Source organism: Heterodontus francisci, chromosome 5, assembly GCF_036365525.1.
Source record: "Heterodontus francisci isolate sHetFra1 chromosome 5, sHetFra1.hap1, whole genome shotgun sequence".
NCBI lineage: Eukaryota > Metazoa > Chordata > Chondrichthyes > Heterodontiformes > Heterodontidae > Heterodontus > Heterodontus francisci.
Window position 1 is genome coordinate 2807703 of NC_090375.1, and position 23272 is coordinate 2830974.

At 58.1% G+C, this 23272-nt stretch overlaps 1 protein-coding gene across 1 annotated transcript in view; it reads left to right on the forward strand.

The window, feature by feature from the left end:
* LOC137369689 (dynein regulatory complex protein 11-like) overlaps nucleotides 1-23272 on the forward strand; it is a 486226-nt gene that overhangs the window by 270305 nt on the left and 192649 nt on the right. The window contains exon 6 of the mRNA XM_068031024.1: nucleotides 1043-1248. Within this exon, the coding sequence (XP_067887125.1) occupies nucleotides 1043-1248 (206 nt within the window). The remainder of the gene's footprint in view (nucleotides 1-1042; nucleotides 1249-23272) is intronic.

The window sequence follows — 23272 nt, forward strand, 5'->3', positions numbered from 1 at the left end:
AGCGCAGCATGCATACAGGCGTAGCATGAGTACAGGCACAGGGTGGACACAGACGCAGCATGGGTACAGGTGCAGGGTGGGCACAGACGCAGCATGGGTACAGGTGCAGTGTGGGTACAGGCGCAGCATGCGTACAGGCGCAGTGTGAATATAGGTGCAGTGTGGGTACAAGCACAGCATGCGTACAGGCGCAATGTGGGTACAAGTGCAGCATGTGTACAGGCGCAGGATGGGCACAGGCGCAGCATGGGTACAGGTGCAGTGTGGGTACAGGCGCAGCATGTGTCCAGGTGTAATGTGAGTACATACACAGTGTGAGTACAGGCACAGGGTGGGCACAGCTGCAGCATGAGTATAGTCGCAGGGTGGGCACAGGCGCAGCGTGGGTACAGGTGCAGTGTGGGTACAGTCACAGGGTGGGAACAGGCGCAGAATGCGTACCGGCGCAGTGTGAGTATAGGTGCAGTGTAGGTACACGCGCAGCATGCATACAGTCGCAGTGTGGGTACAAGTGCAGCATGCATACAGGCGCAGTGTGAGTATAGGTGCAGTGTGGGTACAAGCGCAGCATGCGTACAGGCACAGCGTGAGTACAGATGCAGGGTGGGAACAGGCGCAGGGTGAGCACAGGCGCAGGGTGGGTACAGGCGCAGCATGCGTACAGGCGCAATGTGAGTACAGGCACAGGGTGGGCACAGGCCCTGTGTGAATACAGGCGCAGGGTGGGCACAGGCGCAATGTGAGTACAGGCACAGGGTGGGCACAGGCGCAGCGTGGGTACAGGCGCAGCATGGGTACAGGCACAGGGTGAGTGCAGGCGCAGCATGGGTACAGGCACAGTGTGGGTAAAGGCAGAGTACGGGTACTCAGATGGTACAGACACTGTATTGATACAGGGGAACATAGGAACGTAGGAAATAGGAGCAAGGATAGGTCATTCAGCCCTCGAACTTGCTCTGTCATTCAACTAGATCAACTACAGGCATAGGTGAGGCAAATGTTATCAGTGGCTAACCCTGGCTGCCATTTCATTCACACACAGGTTCCCGGCGAAGATGCTCATAAACCCGTTCTGGCCAAAGTGAAGGCAGACATGACAATGGAATCAAGACATGTTCTGCAGCATCAGTACAAGGCTGAGTTTGAGAAGGCGCAGCCAATCATCAAGCAGACTGTGATAGACACTGAGGGCCCTGACATCAAGGAAACATACCGGGAACAGATACGACGCTGGTTCATCGAGTGCTAGTAAGACAGTGTCTTTGTACAGAATCATGTCGCTGTGTTGGAACAGTCCATCAATGCTCTTTCTCAGTCTTTCTGGGTGAAACTCAAATCGAGAGGATCTGAGTTCTCTAATATGGACAGAATGTTCACAAGCAAGGAAGTTAAGCTAAAGTAAATCGCTGGTTAGGCCCCTGCTGGAGTATTGTGGTCCATTCTGACCACCACGCTTTAGAAAGGATGTCAGGGTGTTGGAGGGAGTGCAGAGGAGATTTACCGGAATGGTAACAGAGACGAGGGGGTTTGAGACGTGATTGTTCTCCGTCGAGCAGAAAAAGTTGAGGGGAATGAAAACAGAAAATGCTGACAATACTCAGCAGATCAGGCAGCTTCTGTGGAGAAAGAAACAGAGTTAACGTTTCAGGTCAGTGACCTTCCAGCAGAACTGGGAAAAGTTAGAAATGTAACAGGCTTTGAGCAAGTGAAACAGGGGAGGGTGGAAAAAGAACAAAAAGAAAGCTCTGTGATAGGGTGGACGCCAGGAGATTAAATGGTACAAGAGTTAGTGGTCAAAGGGAGTGGGAATGGGACACGTAAAGAGACAGAAGGTGTCTAGAGGAGCTGTGAATGGCAGAATGATCAACAGCTGTGTGGATTCAACGGCCATCTCCCCCAAGAGAAAGAAAGGGGTTTTGTCTGCCCCACACTGGGGATAGAGGTCTTCAATGAAACTTGGAGGTGAGGACGATCCTGCAGGTTTCATGACCTCTGACTATGAAGCAGCTGCACAGCAGCCGAGAGCAGGACCTGGACTAATTCACACCTGGGCTAATGGAGGGGAGGAGAATATTTATGTCCCAACAAGTGCTAACAGAACAAAGCTCATCTCCAACTTTACCTGCACCACCGTAGGCCGTTTAGCAACCACTTTTCCAGACCCCAATTGCCCAGCACCTTCCAAACCCATGACCTCTACCACCTAGAAGAACAAGGGCAGCAAATACATGGGAACACCACCACCTGCAAGTTCCCCTTTAAGTCACACACCATCCTGACTTGGAACGATATCGCCGTTCCTTCACTGTCACTGGGTCAAAATCCTGGAACTCCCTTCCTAACAGCACTGCGGGTGTACCTACCCCACATGGACTGCAGCAGTTCAAGAAGGCAACTCACCACCACTTTCACAAGGGCAATTAGGGATGGGCAATAAAAGCAGCCCTCCCTCAGTACTGACCCTCCGACAGTGCTGCACTCCCTCAGTACTGACCCTCCAACAGTGCGGTGCTCCCTCAGTACTGACCCTCCAACAGTGCGGTGCTCCCTCAGTACTGACCCTCCAGCAGTGCGGTGCTCCCTCAGTACTGAGCCTCTGACAGTGCTGCACTCCCTCAGTACTGACCCTCTGACAGTGCAGGTCTCCCTCAGTACTGACGCTCTGACAGTGCAGCGCTCCCTCAGTACTGACCCTGCGACAGTGCTGCACTCCCTCATTACTGACCCTCTGACAGTGCGGCGCTCCCTCAGTACTGACCCCCTCACAGTGCGGCATTCCCTCAGTACTGACCCTCCGACAGTGCAGCACTCCCTCAGTACTGACCCGCTGACAGTGCGGTGCTCCCTCAGTACTGACCCTCTGACAGTGCAGCACTCCCTCAGTACTGACCCGCTGACAGTGCAGCACTCCCTCAGTACTGACCCTCCGACAGTGCGGCGCTCCCTCAGTACTGACCCTCTGGACAGTGCAGGGCTCCCTCAGTACTGACCCTCTGACAGTGCAGCACTCCCTCAGTACTGACCCTCCAACAGAGCAGCACTCCCTCAGTACTGACCCTCCGTCAGTGCTGCACTCCCTTAGTACTGACCCTCTGAGAGTGCAGCACTCCCACTGTACTGACCCCCTGACAGTCCGGCACTGCCTCAGTACTGACCCTCTGACAGTGCTGCACTCCCACAGTACTGAACCTCTGACAGTGCAGCAATCCCTCAGTACTGACCCTCTGACAGTGCTGCACTCCCTCAGTACTGACCCTCTGACAGTGCAGCGCACCCTCCGTATTGACCCTCTGATAGTGCAGCACTCCCTCAGTACTGACCCTCTGACAGTGCTGCACTCCCTCAGTACTGACCCTCTGACAGTGCAGCACTCCCTCAGTACTGACCCTCTGACAGTGCTGCACTCCCTCAGTACTGACCCTCCAACAGTGTGGTGCTCCCTCAGTACTAACCCTCTCTCAGTGCGGCATTCCCTCAGTACTGACCCTCTGACAGTGCAGGGCACCCTCAGTTTTGACTCTCCGACAGTGCAGCACTCCCTCAGTACTGACCCTCTGACAGTGCAGGGCTCCCTCAGTACTGACCCTCTGACAGTGCAGCGCTCCCTCAGTACTGACCCTCTGACAGTGCAGCACTCCCTCAGTACTGACCCTCTGACAGTGCTGCACGCCCTCCGTACTGACCCTCCAACAGTGTGGTGCTCCCTCAGTACTAACCCTCTCTCAGTGCAGCACTCCCTCAGTACTGACCCTCTGACAGTGCAGGGCTCCCTCAGTACTGACCCTCTGACAGTGCAGCGCTCCCTCAGTACTGACCCTCTGACAGTGCAGCACTCCCTCAGTACTGACCCTCTGACAGTGCTGCACTCCCTCAGTACTGACCCTCCAACAGTGTGGTGCTCCCTCAGTACTAACCCTCTCTCAGTGCGGCATTCCCTCAGTACTGACCCTCTGACAGTGCAACGCACCCTCAGTTTTGACTCTCCGACAGTGCAGCACTCCCTCAGTACTGACCCTCTGACAGTGCAGCGTTCCCTCAGCACTGACCCTCTGACAGTGCAGCGCTCCCTCAGTACTGACCCTCCGACAGTGCTGCACACCCTCAGTACTGACCCTCCAGCAGTGCGGTGCTCCCTCAGTACTGAGCCTCTGACAGTGCTGCACTCCCTCAGTACTGACCCTCTGACAGTGCAGGTCTCCCTCAGTACTGACGCTCTGACAGTGCAGCGCTCCCTCAGTACTGACCCTGCGACAGTGCTGCACTCCCTCATTACTGACCCTCTGACAGTGCGGCGCTCCCTCAGTACTGACCCTCCGACAGTGCTGCACTCCCTCAGTACTGATCCTCTGACAGTGCAGGGCTCCCTCAGTACTGACCCTCTGACAGTGCAGGGATCCCTCAGTACTGACCCTCTGACAGTGCAGCGCACCCTCAGTACTGACCCTCCGACACTGCTGCACTCCCTCAGTACTGACCCTCCAACAGTGCGGTGCTCCCTCAGTACTGACCCTCTGACAGTGCGGCACTCCCTTAGTACTGACCCTCTGACAGTGCAGCACTCCCTTAGTACTGACCCTCTGACAGTGCAGCACTCCCTCAGTACTGACCCTCTGACAGTGCGGCACTCCCTTAGTACTGACCCCCTGACAGTGCAGCACTCCCTCAGTACTGACCCTCTGACAGTGCAGGGCTCCCTCAGTACTGACCCTCTGACAGTGCAGCGCACCCTCAGTATTGACTCTCCGACAGTGCAGCACTCCCTCATTACTGACCCTCTGACAGTGCAGGGCTCCCTCAGTACTGACCCTCCGACAGTGCAGCGCTCCCTCAGTACTGACCCTCTGACAGTGCAGCACTCCCTCAGTACTGACCCTCTGACAGTGCTGCACTCCCTCGGTACTGACCCTCTGACAGTGCGGCGCTCCCTCAGTACTGACCCTCCGACAGTGCTGCACTCCCTCAGTACTGATCCTCTGACAGTGCAGGGCTCCCTCAGTACTGACCCTCTGACAGTGCAGGGATCCCTCAGAACTGACACTCCAACAGTGCAGCACTCCCTCAGTACTGACCCTCTGACAGTGCAGGGCTCCCTCCATACTGACCCTCTGACAGTGCAGCGCTCCCTCAGTACTGCCTGTCCGACAGTGCTGCACTCCCTCAGTACTGACCCTCCAACAGTGCGGTGCTCCCTCAGTACTGACCCTCTGACAGTGCAGCACTCCCTCAGTACTGACCATCTGACAGTGCAGGTCTCCCTCAGTACTGACCCTCTGACAGTGCAGCGCTCCCTCAGTACTGACCCTCCGACAGTGCTGCACTCCCTCAGTACTGACCCTCTGACAGTGCGGCACTCCCTCAGTACTGACCCTCCGACAGTGCTGCACTCCCTCAGTACTGACCCTCTGACAGTGCAGGGCTCCCTCAGTACTGACCCACTGACAGTGCAGTACTCCCTCGGTACTGACCCTCTGACATTGCAGGGCTCCCTCAGTACTGACACTCTGACAGTGCAGCGCTCCCTCAGTACTGACCCTCTGACAGTGCGGCACTCCCTTAGTACTAACCCTCCAACAGTGCAGGGCTCCCTCAGTATTGACCATCTGACAGTGCAGGGCTCCCTCAGTACTGACCCTCTGAAAGTGCAGGGCTCCCACAGTATTGACCATCTGACAGTGCAGCACTCCCTCAGTACTGACCCTCCAACAGTGAAGCACTCCCTCAGTACTGACCCTCTGACAGTACAGGGCTCCCTCAGTATTGACCCTCTGACAGTGCAGGGCTCCCTCAGCACTGACCCTCTGACAGTGCAGCGCTCCCTCAGTACTGACCCTCTGACAGTGCAGCACTCCCTCAGTACTGACCCTCTGACAGTGCTGCACTCCCTCCGTACTGACCCTCCAACAGTGTGGTGCTCCCTCAGTACTAACCCTCTCTCAGTGCAGCACTCCCTCAGTACTGACCCTCTGACAGTGCAGGGCTCCCTCAGTACTGACCCTCTGACAGTGCAGCGCTCCCTCAGTACTGACCCTCTGACAGTGCAGCACTCCCTCAGTACTGACCCTCTGACAGTGCTGCACTCCCTCAGTACTGACCCTCCAACAGTGTGGTGCTCCCTCAGTACTAACCCTCTCTCAGTGCGGCATTCCCTCAGTACTGACCCTCTGACAGTGCAGCGCACCCTCAGTTTTGACTCTCCGACAGTGCAGCACTCCCTCAGTACTGACCCTCTGACAGTGCAGCGTTCCCTCAGCACTGACCCTCTGACAGTGCAGCGCTCCCTCAGTACTGACCCTCCGACAGTGCTGCACACCCTCAGTACTGACCCTCCAGCAGTGCAGTGCTCCCTCAGTACTGAGCCTCTGACAGTGCTGCACTCCCTCAGTACTGACCCTCTGACAGTGCAGGTCTCCCTCAGTACTGACGCTCTGACAGTGCGGCGCTCCCTCAGTACTGACCCTCCGACAGTGCTGCACTCCCTCAGTACTGATCCTCTGACAGTGCAGGGCTCCCTCAGTACTGACCCTCTGACAGTGCAGGGATCCCTCAGTACTGACACTCCAACAGTGCAGCACTCCCTCAGTACTGACCCTCTGACAGTGCAGGGCTCCCTCAGTACTGACCCTCTGACAGTGCAGCGCACCCTCAGTACTGACCCTCCGACACTGCTGCACTCCCTCAGTACTGACCCTCCAACAGTGCGGTGCTCCCTCAGTACTGACCCTCTGACAGTGCGGCACTCCCTTAGTACTGACCCTCTGACAGTGCAGCACTCCCTCAGTACTGACCCTCTGACAGTGCAGCACTCCAACTGTACTGACCCCCTGACAGTGCAGCACTCCCTCAGTACTGACCCTCTGACAGTGCAGGGCTCCCTCAGTACTGACCCTCTGACAGTGCAGCGCACCCTCAGTATTGACTCTCCGACAGTGCAGCACTCCCTCATTACTGACCCTCTGACAGTGCAGGGCTCCCTCAGTACTGACCCTCCGACAGTGCAGCGCTCCCTCAGCACTGACCCTCTGACAGTGCAGCACTCCCTCAGTACTGACCCTCTGACAGTGCTGCACTCCCTCAGTACTGACCCTCTGACAGTGCGGCGCTCCCTCAGTACTGACCCTCCGACAGTGCTGCACTCCCTCAGTACTGATCCTCTGACAGTGCAGGGCTCCCTCAGTACTGACCCTCTGACAGTGCAGGGATCCCTCAGAACTGACACTCCAACAGTGCAGCACTCCCTCAGTACTGACCCTCTGACAGTGCAGGGCTCCCTCCATACTGACCATCTGACAGTGCAGCGCTCCCTCAGTACTGACCCTCTGACAGTGCAGGGCTCCCTCATTACTGACCCTCTGACAGTGCAGGGCTCCCTCAGCACTGACCCTCCAACAGTGCGGTGCTCCCTCAGTACTGACCCTCTGACAGTGCGGCACTCCCTTAGTACTGACCCTCTGACAGTGCAGCACTCCCTCAGTACTGACCCTCTGACAGTGCAGCACTCCAACTGTACTGACCCCCTGACAGTGCAGCACTCCCTCAGTACTGACCCTCTGACAGTGCAGGGCTCCCTCAGTACTGACCCTCTGACAGTTCAGCGCACCCTCAGTATTGACTCTCCGACAGTGCAGCACTGCCTCATTACTGACCCTCTGACAGTGCAGGGCTCCCTCAGCACTGACCCTCTGACATTGCAGCGCTCCCTCATTACTGACCCTCTGACAGTGCAGCGCTCCCTCAGTACTGCCTGTCCGACAGTGCTGCACTCCCTCAGTACTGACCCTCCAACAGTGCGGTGCTCCCTCAGTACTGACCCTCTGACAGTGCAGCACTCCCTCAGTACTGACCATCTGACAGTGCAGGTCTCCCTCAGTACTGACCCTCTGACAGTGCAGCGCTCCCTCAGTACTGACCCTCCGACAGTGCTGCACTCCCTCAGTACTGACCCTCTGACAGTGCGGCACTCCCTCAGTACTGACCCTCCGACAGTGCTGCACTCCCTCAGTACTGACCCTCTGACAGTGCAGGGCTCCCTCAGTACTGACCCACTGACAGTGCAGCACTCCCTCGGTACTGACCCTCTGACATTGCAGGGCTCCCTCAGTACTGACACTCTGACAGTGCAGCGCTCCCTCAGTACTGACCCTCTGACAGTGCAGCACTCCCTCAGTACTGACCATCTGACAGTGCAGGTCTCCCTCAGTACTGACCCTCTGACAGTGCAGCGCTCCCTCAGTATTGACCCTCCGACAGTGCTGCACTCCCTCAGTACTGACCCTCTGACAGTGCGGCACTCCCTCAGTACTGACCCTCCGACAGTGCTGCACTCCCTCAGTACTGACCCTCTGACAGTGCAGGGCTCCCTCAGTACTGACCCACTGACAGTGCAGCACTCCCTCGGTACTGACCCTCTGACATTGCAGGGCTCCCTCAGTACTGACACTCTGACAGTGCAGCGCTCCCTCAGTACTGACCCTCTGAAAGTGCAGGGCTCCCACAGTATTGACCATCTGACAGTGCAGCACTCCCTCAGTACTGACCCTCTGAAAGTGCAGGGCTCCCACAGTATTGACCATCTGACAGTGCAGCACTCCCTCAGTACTGACCCTCCAACAGTGAAGCACTCCCTCAGTACTGACCCTCTGACAGTACAGGGCTCCCTCAGTATTGACCATCTGACAGTGCAGCACTCCCTCAGTACTGACCCTCTGACAGTGCAGGGCTCCCTCAGTGCTAACCCTCTGACAGTGCAGCACTCCCACAGTACTGACCCTCCAACAGTGCAGTGCTCCCTCAGTACTGACCCTCTGACAGTGCAGGGCTCCCTCAGTACTGACCCTCCGACAGTGTGGCGCTCCCTCAGTACTGAACTTCTGACATTGCGGCGCTCCCTCAGTACTGACCCTCTGACAGTGCAGCGCTCCTTCTGTACTGACCCTCCGACAGTGCTGCACTCCCTCAGTACTGACCCTCTGACAGTGCAGGGCTCCCTCAGTACTGACCCTCTGACAGTGCAGCGCTCCTTCTGTACTGACCCTCCGACAGTGCTGCACTCCCTCAGTACTGACCCTCTGACAGTGCAGGGCTCCCTCAGTACTGACCCTCTGACAGTGCAGCGCACCCTCAGTATTGACTCTCCGACAGTGCAGCACTCCCTCAGTACTGACCCTCTGACAGAGCGGTGCTCCCTCAGTACAGACCCGCTGACAGTGCAGGGCTCCCTCAGTACTGACCCTCTGACAGTGCAGCGCTCCCTCAGTACTAACCCTCCGACAGTGCTGCACTCCCTCAGTACTGACCCTCCAACATTGCGGTGCTCCCTCAGTACTGACCCTCTGACAGTGCAGCGCTCCCTCAGTACTGACCCTCCGACAGTGCTGCACTCCCTCAGTACTGACCCTCCAACAGTGCGGTGCTCCCTCATTACTGACCCTCTGACAGTGCAGCACTCCCTCAGTACTGACCCTCTGACAGTGCAGGTCTCCCTCAGTACTGACCCTCCGACAGTGCTGCACTCCCTCATTACTGACCCTCTGACAGTGCGGCGCTCCCTCAGTACTGACCCTCCGACAGTGCTGCACTCCCTCAGTACTGATCCTCTGACAGTGCAGGGCTCCCTCAGTACTGACCCTCTGACAGTGCAGCACTCCCTCAGTACTGACCCTCTGACAGTGCAGGGCTCCCTCAGTACTAACACTCTGACAGTGCAGCGCTCCCTCAGTACTGACCCTCTGACAGTGCGGCACTCCCTCAGTACTAACCCTCAGACAGTGCTGCACTCCCTCAGTACTGACCCTCTGACAGTGCAGCACTCCCTCAGTACTGCCCCTCCAACAGTGCAGCACTCCCTCAGTACTGACCCTCTGACAGTGCAGGCCTCACTCAGTAATGACTATCTGACAGTGCAGCGCTCCCTCAGTACTGACCCTCTGACAGCGCAGGGCTCCCTCAGTACTGACCCTCTGACAGTGCAGCGCTCCCTCGGTACTGACCCTCCGACAGTGCTGCACTCCCTCAGTACTGACCCTCTGACAGTGCTGCACTCCCTCAGTACTGACCCTCTGACAGTGCGGCACTCCCTTAGTACTGACCCTCTGACAGTGCAGCACTCCCTCAGTACTGACCCTCTGACAGTGCAGCACTCCCACTGTGCTGACCCCCTGACAGTCCGGCACTGCCTCAATACTGACCCCCTCACAGTGCGGCATTCCCTCAGTATTGACTCTCCGACAGTGCAGCACTCCCTCAGTACTGACCCTCTGATAGTGCAGGGCTCCCTCAGTACTGACCCTCTGACAGTGCAGCGCTCCCTCAGTACTGCCTGTCCGACAGTGCTGCACTCCCTCAGTACAGACCCTCCAACAGTGCGGTGCTCCCACAGTACTGACCCTCTGACAGTGCAGCACTCCCTCAGTACTGACCATCTGACAGTGCAGGTCTCCCTCAGTACTGACCCTCTGACAGTGCAGCGTTCCCTCAGTACTGACCCTCCGACAGTGCTGCACTCGCTCAGTACTGACCCTCTGACAGTGCGGCACTCCCTCAGTACTGACCCTCCGACAGTGCTGCACTCCCTCAGTACTGACCCTCTGACAGTGCAGGGCTCCATCAGTACAGACCCTCTAACAGTGCAGCACTCCCTCAGTACTGACCCTCTGACAGTGCAGGTCTCCATCAGTACTGACCCTCTGACAGTGCTGCACTCGCTCAGTACAGACCCTCTGACAGTGCAGGGCTCCCTCAGTATTGACCATCTGACAGTGCAGCGCTCCCTCAGTACTGACCCTCTGACAGTGCAGGGCTCCCTCAGAACTGACCCTCTGACAGTGCAGCGCTCCCTCAGTACTGACCCTCCGACAGTGCTGCACTCCCTCAGTACTGACCCTCTGACAGTGCAGCACTCCCACAGGACTGACCCTCCGACAGTGCGGTGCTCCCTCAGTACTGACCCTCTGACAGTGCAGGGCTCCCAAAGTACTGAACCTCCGACAGTGTGGCGCTCCCTCAGTACTGACCCTCTGACAGTGCAGCGCTCCCTCTGTACTGACCCTCCGACAGTGCTGCACTCCCTCAGTACTGACCCTCTGACAGTGCAGGGCTCCCTCAGTACTGACCCTCTGACAGTGCAGCGCACCCTCAGTATTGACTCTCCGACAGTGCAGCACTCCCTCAGTACTGAGCCTCTGACAGTGCGGTGCTCCCTTCGTACTGACCCGCTGACTGTGCAGGGCTCCCTCAGTACTGACCCTCTGACAGTGCAGCGCTCCCTCTGTACAAACCCTCCGACAGTGCTGCACTCCCTCAGTACTGACCCTCCAATGTTGCAGTGCTCCCTCAGTACTGACCCTTCGACAGTGCTGCGCTCGCTCAATAATGACCCTCCAACATTGCAGTGCTCCCTCAGTACTGACCCTCCGAAGGTGCGGCGCTCCCTCAGTACTGACCCTATGACAGTGCGGTGCTCCCTCAGTACTGACCCTCTGACACTGTGGCACTGCCTCAATACTGACCCGCTCACAGTGCGGCATTCCCTCAGTACTGACCCTCTGACAGTGCAGCACACCCTCAGTACTGACCCTCCGACAGTGCGGCGCTCCCTCAGTACTGACCCTCTGACAGTGCTGCACTCCCTCAGCACTGACCCTCCGACAGTGCTGCACTCCCTCATTACTGACCCTCTGACAGTGCGGCGCTCCCTCAGTACTGACCCTCCGACAGTGCTGCACTCCCTCAGCACTGACCCTCCGACAGTGCTGCACTCCCTCATTACTGACCCTCTGACAGTGCGGCGCTCCCTCAGTACTGACCCTCTGACAGTGCGGCGCTCCCTCAGTACTGACCCTCTGATAGTGCAGCGAACCCTCAGTATTGACTCTCCGACAGTGCAGCACTGCCTCATTACTGACCCTCTGACAGTGCAGGGCTCCCTCAGCACTGACCCTCTGACATTGCAGCGCTCCCTCATTACTGACCCTCTGACAGTGCAGCGCTCCCTCAGTACTGCCTGTCCGACAGTGCTGCACTCCCTCAGTACTGACCCTCCAACAGTGCGGTGCTCCCTCAGTACTGACCCTCTGACAGTGCAGCACTCCCTCAGTACTGACCATCTGACAGTGCAGGTCTCCCTCAGTACTGACCCTCTGACAGTGCAGCGCTCCCTCAGTACTGACCCTCCGACAGTGCTGCACTCCCTCAGTACTGACCCTCTGACAGTGCGGCACTCCCTCAGTACTGACCCTCCGACAGTGCTGCACTCCCTCAGTACTGACCCTCTGACAGTGCAGGGCTCCCTCAGTACTGACCCACTGACAGTGCAGTACTCCCTCGGTACTGACCCTCTGACATTGCAGGGCTCCCTCAGTACTGACACTCTGACAGTGCAGCGCTCCCTCAGTACTGACCCTCTGACAGTGCGGCACTCCCTTAGTACTAACCCTCCAACAGTGCAGGGCTCCCTCAGTATTGACCATCTGACAGTGCAGGGCTCCCTCAGTACTGACCCTCTGAAAGTGCAGGGCTCCCACAGTATTGACCATCTGACAGTGCAGCACTCCCTCAGTACTGACCCTCCAACAGTGAAGCACTCCCTCAGTACTGACCCTCTGACAGTACAGGGCTCCCTCAGTATTGACCCTCTGACAGTGCAGGGCTCCCTCAGCACTGACCCTCTGACAGTGCAGCGCTCCCTCAGTACTGACCCTCTGACAGTGCAGCACTCCCTCAGTACTGACCCTCTGACAGTGCTGCACTCCCTCCGTACTGACCCTCCAACAGTGTGGTGCTCCCTCAGTACTAACCCTCTCTCAGTGCAGCACTCCCTCAGTACTGACCCTCTGACAGTGCAGGGCTCCCTCAGTACTGACCCTCTGACAGTGCAGCGCTCCCTCAGTACTGACCCTCTGACAGTGCAGCACTCCCTCAGTACTGACCCTCTGACAGTGCTGCACTCCCTCAGTACTGACCCTCCAACAGTGTGGTGCTCCCTCAGTACTAACCCTCTCTCAGTGCGGCATTCCCTCAGTACTGACCCTCTGACAGTGCAGCGCACCCTCAGTTTTGACTCTCCGACAGTGCAGCACTCCCTCAGTACTGACCCTCTGACAGTGCAGCGTTCCCTCAGCACTGACCCTCTGACAGTGCAGCGCTCCCTCAGTACTGACCCTCCGACAGTGCTGCACACCCTCAGTACTGACCCTCCAGCAGTGCAGTGCTCCCTCAGTACTGAGCCTCTGACAGTGCTGCACTCCCTCAGTACTGACCCTCTGACAGTGCAGGTCTCCCTCAGTACTGACGCTCTGACAGTGCAGCGCTCCCTCAGTACTGACCCTGCGACAGTGCTGCACTCCCTCATTACTGACCCTCTGACAGTGCGGCGCTCCCTCAGTACTGACCCTCCGACAGTGCTGCACTCCCTCAGTACTGATCCTCTGACAGTGCAGGGCTCCCTCAGTACTGACCCTCTGACAGTGCAGGGATCCCTCAGTACTGACACTCCAACAGTGCAGCACTCCCTCAGTACTGACCCTCTGACAGTGCAGGGCTCCCTCAGTACTGACCCTCTGACAGTGCAGCGCACCCTCAGTACTGACCCTCCGACACTGCTGCACTCCCTCAGTACTGACCCTCCAACAGTGCGGTGCTCCCTCAGTACTGACCCTCTGACAGTGCGGCACTCCCTTAGTACTGACCCTCTGACAGTGCAGCACTCCCTCAGTACTGACCCTCTGACAGTGCAGCACTCCAACTGTACTGACCCCCTGACAGTGCAGCACTCCCTCAGTACTGACCCTCTGACAGTGCAGGGCTCCCTCAGTACTGACCCTCTGACAGTGCAGCGCACCCTCAGTATTGACTCTCCGACAGTGCAGCACTCCCTCATTACTGACCCTCTGACAGTGCAGGGCTCCCTCAGTACTGACCCTCCGACAGTGCAGCGCTCCCTCAGTACTGACCCTCTGACAGTGCAGCACTCCCTCAGTACTGACCCTCTGACAGTGCTGCACTCCCTCAGTACTGACCCTCTGACAGTGCGGCGCTCCCTCAGTACTGACCCTCCGACAGTGCTGCACTCCCTCAGTACTGATCCTCTGACAGTGCAGGGCTCCCTCAGTACTGACCCTCTGACAGTGCAGGGATCCCTCAGAACTGACACTCCAACAGTGCAGCACTCCCTCAGTACTGACCCTCTGACAGTGCAGGGCTCCCTCCATACTGACCATCTGACAGTGCAGCGCTCCCTCAGTACTGACCCTCTGACAGTGCATGGCTCCCTCATTACTGACCCTCTGACAGTGCAGGGCTCCCTCAGCACTGACCCTCCAACAGTGCGGTGCTCCCTCAGTACTGACCCTCTGACAGTGCGGCACTCCCTTAGTACTGACCCTCTGACAGTGCAGCACTCCCTCAGTACTGACCCTCTGACAGTGCAGCACTCCAACTGTACTGACCCCCTGACAGTGCAGCACTCCCTCAGTACTGACCCTCTGACAGTGCAGGGCTCCCTCAGTACTGACCCTCTGACAGTTCAGCGCACCCTCAGTATTGACTCTCCGACAGTGCAGCACTGCCTCATTACTGACCCTCTGACAGTGCAGGGCTCCCTCAGCACTGACCCTCTGACATTGCAGCGCTCCCTCATTACTGACCCTCTGACAGTGCAGCGCTCCCTCAGTACTGCCTGTCCGACAGTGCTGCACTCCCTCAGTACTGACCCTCCAACAGTGCGGTGCTCCCTCAGTACTGACCCTCTGACAGTGCAGCACTCCCTCAGTACTGACCCTCTGACAGTGCAGGTCTCCCTCAGTACTGACCCTCTGACAGTGCAGCGCTCCCTCAGTACTGACCCTCCGACAGTGCTGCACTCCCTCAGTACTGACCCTCTGACAGTGCGGCACTCCCTCAGTACTGACCCTCCGACAGTGCTGCACTCCCTCAGTACTGACCCTCTGACAGTGCAGGGCTCCCTCAGTACTGACCCACTGACAGTGCAGCACTCCCTCGGTACTGACCCTCTGACATTGCAGGGCTCCCTCAGTACTGACACTCTGACAGTGCAGCGCTCCCTCAGTACTGACCCTCTGACAGTGCAGCACTCCCTCAGTACTGACCATCTGACAGTGCAGGTCTCCCTCAGTACTGACCCTCTGACAGTGCAGCGCTCCCTCAGTATTGACCCTCCGACAGTGCTGCACTCCCTCAGTACTGACCCTCTGACAGTGCGGCACTCCCTCAGTACTGACCCTCCGACAGTGCTGCACTCCCTCAGTACTGACCCTCTGACAGTGCAGGGCTCCCTCAGTACTGACCCACTGACAGTGCAGGGCTCCCTCAGCACTGACCCTCTGACATTGCAGCGCTCCCTCATTACTGACCCTCTGACAGTGCAGCGCTCCCTCAGTACTGCCTGTCCGACAGTGCTGCACTCCCTCAGTACTGACCCTCCAACAGTGCGGTGCTCCCTCAGTACTGACCCTTTGACAGTGCAGCACTCCCTCAGTACTGACCCTCTGACAGTGCAGGTCTCCCTCAGTACTGACCCTCTGACAGTGCAGCGCTCCCTCAGTACTGACCCTCCGACAGTGCTGCACTCCCTCAGTACTGACCCTCTGACAGTGCGGCACTCCCTCAGTACTGACCCTCCGACAGTGCTGCACTCCCTCAGTACTGACCCTCTGACAGTGCAGGGCTCCCTCAGTACTGACCCACTGACAGTGCAGCACTCCCTCGGTACTGACCCTCTGACATTGCAGGGCTCCCTCAGTACTGACACTCTGACAGTGCAGCGCTCCCTCAGTACTGACCCTCTGACAGTGCAGCACTCCCTCAGTACTGACCATCTGACAGTGCAGGTCTCCCTCAGTACTGACCATCTGACAGTGCAGCGCTCCCTCAGTATTGACCCTCCGACAGTGCTGCACTCCCTCAGTACTGACCCTCTGACAGTGCGGCACTCCCTCAGTACTGACCCTCCGACAGTGCTGCACTCCCTCAGTACTGACCCTCTGACAGTGCAGGGCTCCCTCAGTACTGACCCACTGACAGTGCAGCACTCCCTCGGTACTGACCCTCTGACATTGCAGGGCTCCCTCAGTACTGACACTCTGACAGTGCAGCGCTCCCTCAGTACTGACCCTCTGACAGTGCGGCACTCCCTTAGTACTAACCCTCCAACAGTGCAGGGCTCCCTCAGTATTGACCATCTGACAGTGCAGGGCTCCCTCAGTACTGACCCTCTGAAAGTGCAGGGCTCCCACAGTATTGACCATCTGACAGTGCAGCACTCCCTCAGTACTGACCCTCCAACAGTGAAGCACTCCCTCAGTACTGACCCTCTGACAGTACAGGGCTCCCTCAGTATTGACCATCTGACAGTGCAGCACTCCCTCAGTACTGACCCTCTGACAGTGCAGGGCTCCCTCAGTGCTAACCCTCTGACAGTGCAGCACTCCCTCGGTACTAACCCTCTGACATTGCAGGGCTCCCTCAGTACTGACACTCTGACAGTGCAGCGCTCCCTCAGTACTGACCCTCTGACAGTGCAGCACTCCCTCAGTACTGACCATCTGACAGTGCAGGTCTCCCTCAGTACTGACCCTCTGACAGTGCAGCGCTCCCTCAGTATTGACCCTCCGACAGTGCTGCACTCCCTCAGTACTGACCCTCTGACAGTGCGGCACTCCCTCAGTACTGACCCTCCGACAGTGCTGCACTCCCTCAGTACTGACCCTCTGACAGTGCAGGGCTCCCTCAGTACTGACCCACTGACAGTGCAGGGCTCCCTCAGCACTGACCCTCTGACATTGCAGCGCTCCCTCATTACTGACCCTCTGACAGTGCAGCGCTCCCTCAGTACTGCCTGTCCGACAGTGCTGCACTCCCTCAGTACTGACCCTCCAACAGTGCGGTGCTCCCTCAGTACTGACCCTCTGACAGTGCAGCACTCCCTCAGTACTGACCCTCTGACAGTGCAGGTCTCCCTCAGTACTGACCCTCTGACAGTGCAGCGCTCCCTCAGTACTGACCCTCCGACAGTGCTGCACTCCCTCAGTACTGACCCTCTGACAGTGCGGCACTCCCTCAGTACTGACCCTCCGACAGTGCTGCACTCCCTCAGTACTGACCCTCTGACAGTGCAGGGCTCCCTCAGTACTGACCCACTGACAGTGCAGCACTCCCTCGGTACTGACCCTCTGACATTGCAGGGCTCCCTCAGTACTGACCCTCTGACAGTGCAGCACTCCCTCAGTACTGACCATCTGACAGTGCAGGTCTCCCTCAGTACTGACCCTCTGACAGTGCATCGCTCCCTCAGTATTGACCCTCCGACAGTGCTGCACTCCCTCAGTACTGACCCTCTGACAGTGCGGCACTCCCTCAGTACTGACCCTCCGACAGTGCTGCACTCCCTCAGTACTGACCCTCTGACAGTGCAGGGCTCCCTCAGTACTGACCCACTGACAGTGCAGCACTCCCTCGGTACTGACCCTCTGACATTGCAGGGCTCCCTCAGTACTGACACTCTGACAGTGCAGCGCTCCCTCAGTACTGACCCTCTGACAGTGCGGCACTCCCTTAGTACTAACCCTCCAACAGTGCAGGGCTCCCTCAGTATTGACCATCTGACAGTGCAGGGCTCCCTCAGTACTGACCCTCTGAAAGTGCAGGGCTCCCACAGTATTGACCATCTGACAGTGCAGCACTCCCTCAGTACTGACCCTCCAACAGTGAAGCACTCCCTCAGTACTGACCCTCTGACAGTACAGGGCTCCCTCAGTATTGACCATCTGACAGTGCAGCACTCCCTCAGTACTGACCCTCTGACAGTGCAGGGCTCCCTCAGTGCTAACCCTCTGACAGTGCAGCACTCCCACAGTACTGACCCTCCAACAGTGCAGTGCTCCCTCAGTACTGACCCTCTGACAGTGCAGGGCTCCCTCAGTACTGACCCTCCGACAGTGTGGCGCTCCCTCAGTACTGAACTTCTGACATTGCGGCGCTCCCTCAGTACTGACCCTCTGACAGTGCAGCGCTCCTTCTGTACTGACCCTCCGACAGTGCTGCACTCCCTCAGTACTGACCCTCTGACAGTGCAGGGCTCCCTCAGTACTGACCCTCTGACAGTGCAGCGCACCCTCAGTATTGACTCTCCGACAGTGCAGCACTCCCTCAGTACTGACCCTCTGACAGAGCGGTGCTCCCTCAGTACAGACCCGCTGACAGTGCAGGGCTCCCTCAGTACTGACCCTCTGACAGTGCAGCGCTCCCTCAGTACTAACCCTCCGACAGTGCTGCACTCCCTCAGTACTGACCCTCCAACATTGCGGTGCTCCCTCAGTACTGACCCTCTGACAGTGCAGCGCTCCCTCTGTACTGACCCTCCGACAGTGCTGCACTCCCTCAGTACTGACCCTCCAACAGTGCGGTGCTCCCTCATTACTGAGCATCTGACAGTGCAGCACTCCCTCAGTACTGACCCTCTGACAGTGCAGGTCTCCCTCAGTACTGACCCTCCGACAGTGCTGCACTCCCTCATTACTGACCCTCTGACAGTGCGGCGCTCCCTCAGTACTGACCCTCCGACAGTGCTGCACTCCCTCAGTACTGATCCTCTGACAGTGCAGGGCTCCCTCAGTACTGACCCTCTGACAGTGCAGCACTCCCTCAGTACTGACCCTCTGACAGTGCAGGGCTCCCTCAGTACTAACACTCTGACAGTGCAGCGCTCCCTCAGTACTGACCCTCTGACAGTGCGGCACTCCCTCAGTACTAACCCTCAGACAGTGCTGCACTCCCTCAGTACTGACCCTCTGACAGTGCAGCACTCCCTCAGTACTGCCCCTCCAACAGTGCAGCACTCCCTCAGTACTGACCCTCTGACAGTGCAGGCCTCACTCAGTAATGACTATCTGACAGTGCAGCGCTCCCTCAGTACTGACCCTCTGACAGCGCAGGGCTCCCTCAGTACTGACCCTCTGACAGTGCAGCGCTCCCTCGGTACTGACCCTCCGACAGTGCTGCACTCCCTCAGTACTGACCCTCTGACAGTGCTGCACTCCCTCAGTACTGACCCTCTGACAGTGCGGCACTCCCTTAGTACTGACCCTCTGACAGTGCAGCACTCCCTCAGTACTGACCCTCTGACAGTGCAGCACTCCCACTGTGCTGACCCCCTGACAGTCCGGCACTGCCTCAATACTGACCCCCTCACAGTGCGGTGCTCCCACAGTACTGACCCTCTGACAGTGCAGCACTCCCTCAGTACTGACCATCTGACAGTGCAGCGCTCCCTCAGTACTGACCCTCCGACAGTGCTGCACTCCCTCAGTACTGACCCTCTGACAGTGCAGCACTCCCTCAGTACTGACCCTCTGACAGTGCAGGGCTCCCTCAGTACTAACACTCTGACAGTGCAGCGCTCCCTCAGTACTGACCCTCTGACAGTGCGGCACTCCCTCAGTACTAACCCTCAGACAGTGCTGCACTCCCTCAGTACTGACCCTCTGACAGTGCAGCACTCCCTCAGTACTGCCCCTCCAACAGTGCAGCACTCCCTCAGTACTGACCCTCTGACAGTGCAGGCCTCACTCAGTAATGACTATCTGACAGTGCAGCGCTCCCTCAGTACTGACCCTCTGACAGCGCAGGGCTCCCTCAGTACTGACCCTCTGACAGTGCAGCGCTCCCTCGGTACTGACCCTCCGACAGTGCTGCACTCCCTCAGTACTGACCCTCTGACAGTGCTGCACTCCCTCAGTACTGACCCTCTGACAGTGCGGCACTCCCTTAGTACTGACCCTCTGACAGTGCAGCACTCCCTCAGTACTGACCCTCTGACAGTGCAGCACTCCCACTGTGCTGACCCCCTGACAGTCCGGCACTGCCTCAATACTGACCCCCTCACAGTGCGGTGCTCCCACAGTACTGACCCTCTGACAGTGCAGCACTCCCTCAGTACTGACCATCTGACAGTGCAGCGCTCCCTCGGTACTGACCCTCCGACAGTGCTGCACTCCCTCAGTACTGACCCTCTGACAGTGCTGCACTCCCTCAGTACTGACCCTCTGACAGTGCGGCACTCCCTTAGTACTGACCCTCTGACAGTGCAGCACTCTCTCAGTACTGACCCTCTGACAGTGCAGCACTCCCACTGTGCTGACCCCCTGACAGTCCGGCACTGCCTCAATACTGACCCCCTCACAGTGCGGTGCTCCCACAGTACTGACCCTCTGACAGTGCAGCACTCCCTCAGTACTGACCATCTGACAGTGCAGCGCTCCCTCAGTACTGACCCTCCGACAGTGCTGCACTCCCTCAGTACTGACCCTCTGACAGTGCAGGGCTCCATCAGTACAGACCCTCTAACAGTGCAGCACTCCCTCAGTACTGACCCTCTGACAGTGCAGGTCTCCATCAGTACTGACCCTCTGACAGTGCTGCACTCGCTCAGTACAGACCCTCTGACAGTGCAGGGCTCCCTCAGTATTGACCATCTGACAGTGCAGCGCTCCCTCAGTACTGACCCTCTGACAGTGCAGGGCTCCCTCAGAACTGACCCTCTGACAGTGCAGCGCTCCCTCAGTACTGACCCTCCGACAGTGCTGCACTCCCTCAGTACTGACCCTCTGACAGTGCAGCACTCCCACAGGACTGACCCTCCGACAGTGCGGTGCTCCCTCAGTACTGACCCTCTGACAGTGCAGGGCTCCCAAAGTACTGAACCTCCGACAGTGTGGCGCTCCCTCAGTACTGACCCTCTGACAGTGCAGCGCTCCCTCTGTACTGACCCTCCGACAGTGCTGCACTCCCTCAGTACTGACCCTCTGACAGTGCAGGGCTCCCTCAGTACTGACCCTCTGACAGTGCAGCGCACCCTCAGTATTGACTCTCCGACAGTGCAGCACTCCCTCAGTACTGACCCTCTGACAGTGCGGTGCTCCCTTCGTACTGACCCGCTGACTGTGCAGGGCTCCCTCAGTACTGACCCTCTGACAGTGCAGCGCTCCCTCTGTACAAACCCTCCGACAGTGCAGCACTCCCTCAGTACTGACCCTCTGACAGTGCAGCGCTCCCTCTGTACAAACCCTCCGACAGTGCTGCACTCCCTCAGTACTGACCCTCCAATGTTGCAGTGCTCCCTCAGTACTGACCCTTCGACAGTGCTGCGCTCGCTCAATAATGACCCTCCAACATTGCAGTGCTCCCTCAGTAATGACCCTCCGAAGGTGCGGCGCTCCCTCAGTACTGACCCTATGACAGTGCGGTGCTCCCTCAGTACTGACCCTCTGACACTGTGGCACTGCCTCAATACTGACCCGCTCACAGTGCGGCATTCCCTCAGTACTGACCCTCTGACAGTGCAGCACACCCTCAGTACTGACCCTCCGACAGTGCGGCGCTCCCTCAGCACTGACCCTCCGACAGTGCTGCACTCCCTCATTACTGACCCTCTGACAGTGCGGCGCTCCCTCAGTACTGACCCTCCGACAGTGCAGCACTCCCTCAGTACTGCCCCTCCAACAGTGCAGCACTCCCTCAGTACTGACCCTCTGACAGTGCAGGCCTCACTCAGTAATGACTATCTGACAGTGCAGCGCTCCCTCAGTACTGACCCTCTGACAGCGCAGGGCTCCCTCAGTACTGACCCTCTGACAGTGCAGCGCTCCCTCGGTACTGACCCTCCGACAGTGCTGCACTCCCTCAGTACTGACCCTCTGACAGTGCGGCACTCCCTTAGTACTGACCCTCTGACAGTGCAGCACTCCCTCAGTACTGACCCTCTGACAGTGCAGCACTCCCACTGTGCTGACCCCCTGACAGTCCGGCACTGCCTCAATACTGACCCCCTCACAGTGCGGCATTCCCTCAGTATTGACTCTCCGACAGTGCAGCACTCCCTCAGTACTGACCCTCTGATAGTGCAGGGCTCCCTCAGTACTGACCCTCTGACAGTGCAGCGCTCCCTCAGTACTGCCTGTCCGACAGTGCTGCACTCCCTCAGTACAGACCCTCCAACAGTGTGGTGCTCCCTCAGTACTGACCCTCTGACAGTGCAGCACTCCCTCAGTACTGACCATCTGACAGTGCAGGTCTCCCTCAGTACTGACCCTCTGACAGTGCAGCGCTCCCTCAGTACTGACCCTCCGACAGTGCTGCACTCGCTCAGTACTGACCCTCTGACAGTGCGGCACTCCCTCAGTACTGACCCTCCGACAGTGCTGCACTCCCTCAGTACTGACCCTCTGACAGTGCAGGGCTCCCTCAGAACTGACCCTCTGACAGTGCAGCGCTCCCTCAGTACTGACCCTCCGACAGTGCTGCACTCCCTCAGTACTGACCCTCTGACAGTGCAGCACTCCCACAGGACTGACCCTCCGACAGTGCGGTGCTCCCTCAGTACTGACCCTCTGACAGTGCAGGGCTCCCAAAGTACTGAACCTCCGACAGTGTGGCGCTCCCTCAGTACTGACCCTCTGACAGTGCAGCGCTCCCTCTGTACTGACCCTCCGACAGTGCTGCACTCCCTCAGTACTGACCCTCTGACAGTGCAGGGCTCCCTCAGTACTGACCCTCTGACAGTGCAGCGCACCCTCAGTATTGACTCTCCGACAGTGCAGCACTCCCTCAGTACTGACCCTCTGACAGTGCGGTGCTCCCTTCGTACTGACCCGCTGACTGTGCAGGGCTCCCTCAGTACTGACCCTCTGACAGTGCAGCGCTCCCTCTGTACAAACCCTCCGACAGTGCAGCACTCCCTCAGTACTGACCCTCTGACAGTGCAGCGCTCCCTCTGTACAAACCCTCCGACAGTGCTGCACTCCCTCAGTACTGACCCTCCAATGTTGCAGTGCTCCCTCAGTACTGACCCTTCGACAGTGCTGCGCTCGCTCAATAATGACCCTCCAACATTGCAGTGCTCCCTCAGTAATGACCCTCCGAAGGTGCGGCGCTCCCTCAGTACTGACCCTATGACAGTGCGGTGCTCCCTCAGTACTGACCCTCTGACACTGTGGCACTGCCTCAATACTGACCCGCTCACAGTGCGGCATTCCCTCAGTACTGACCCTCTGACAGTGCAGCACACCCTCAGTACTGACCCTCCGACAGTGCGGCGCTCCCTCAGCACTGACCCTCCGACAGTGCTGCACTCCCTCATTACTGACCCTCTGACAGTGCGGCGCTCCCTCAGTACTGACCCTCCGACAGTGCAGCACTCCCTCAGTACTGCCCCTCCAACAGTGCAGCACTCCCTCAGTACTGACCCTCTGACAGTGCAGGCCTC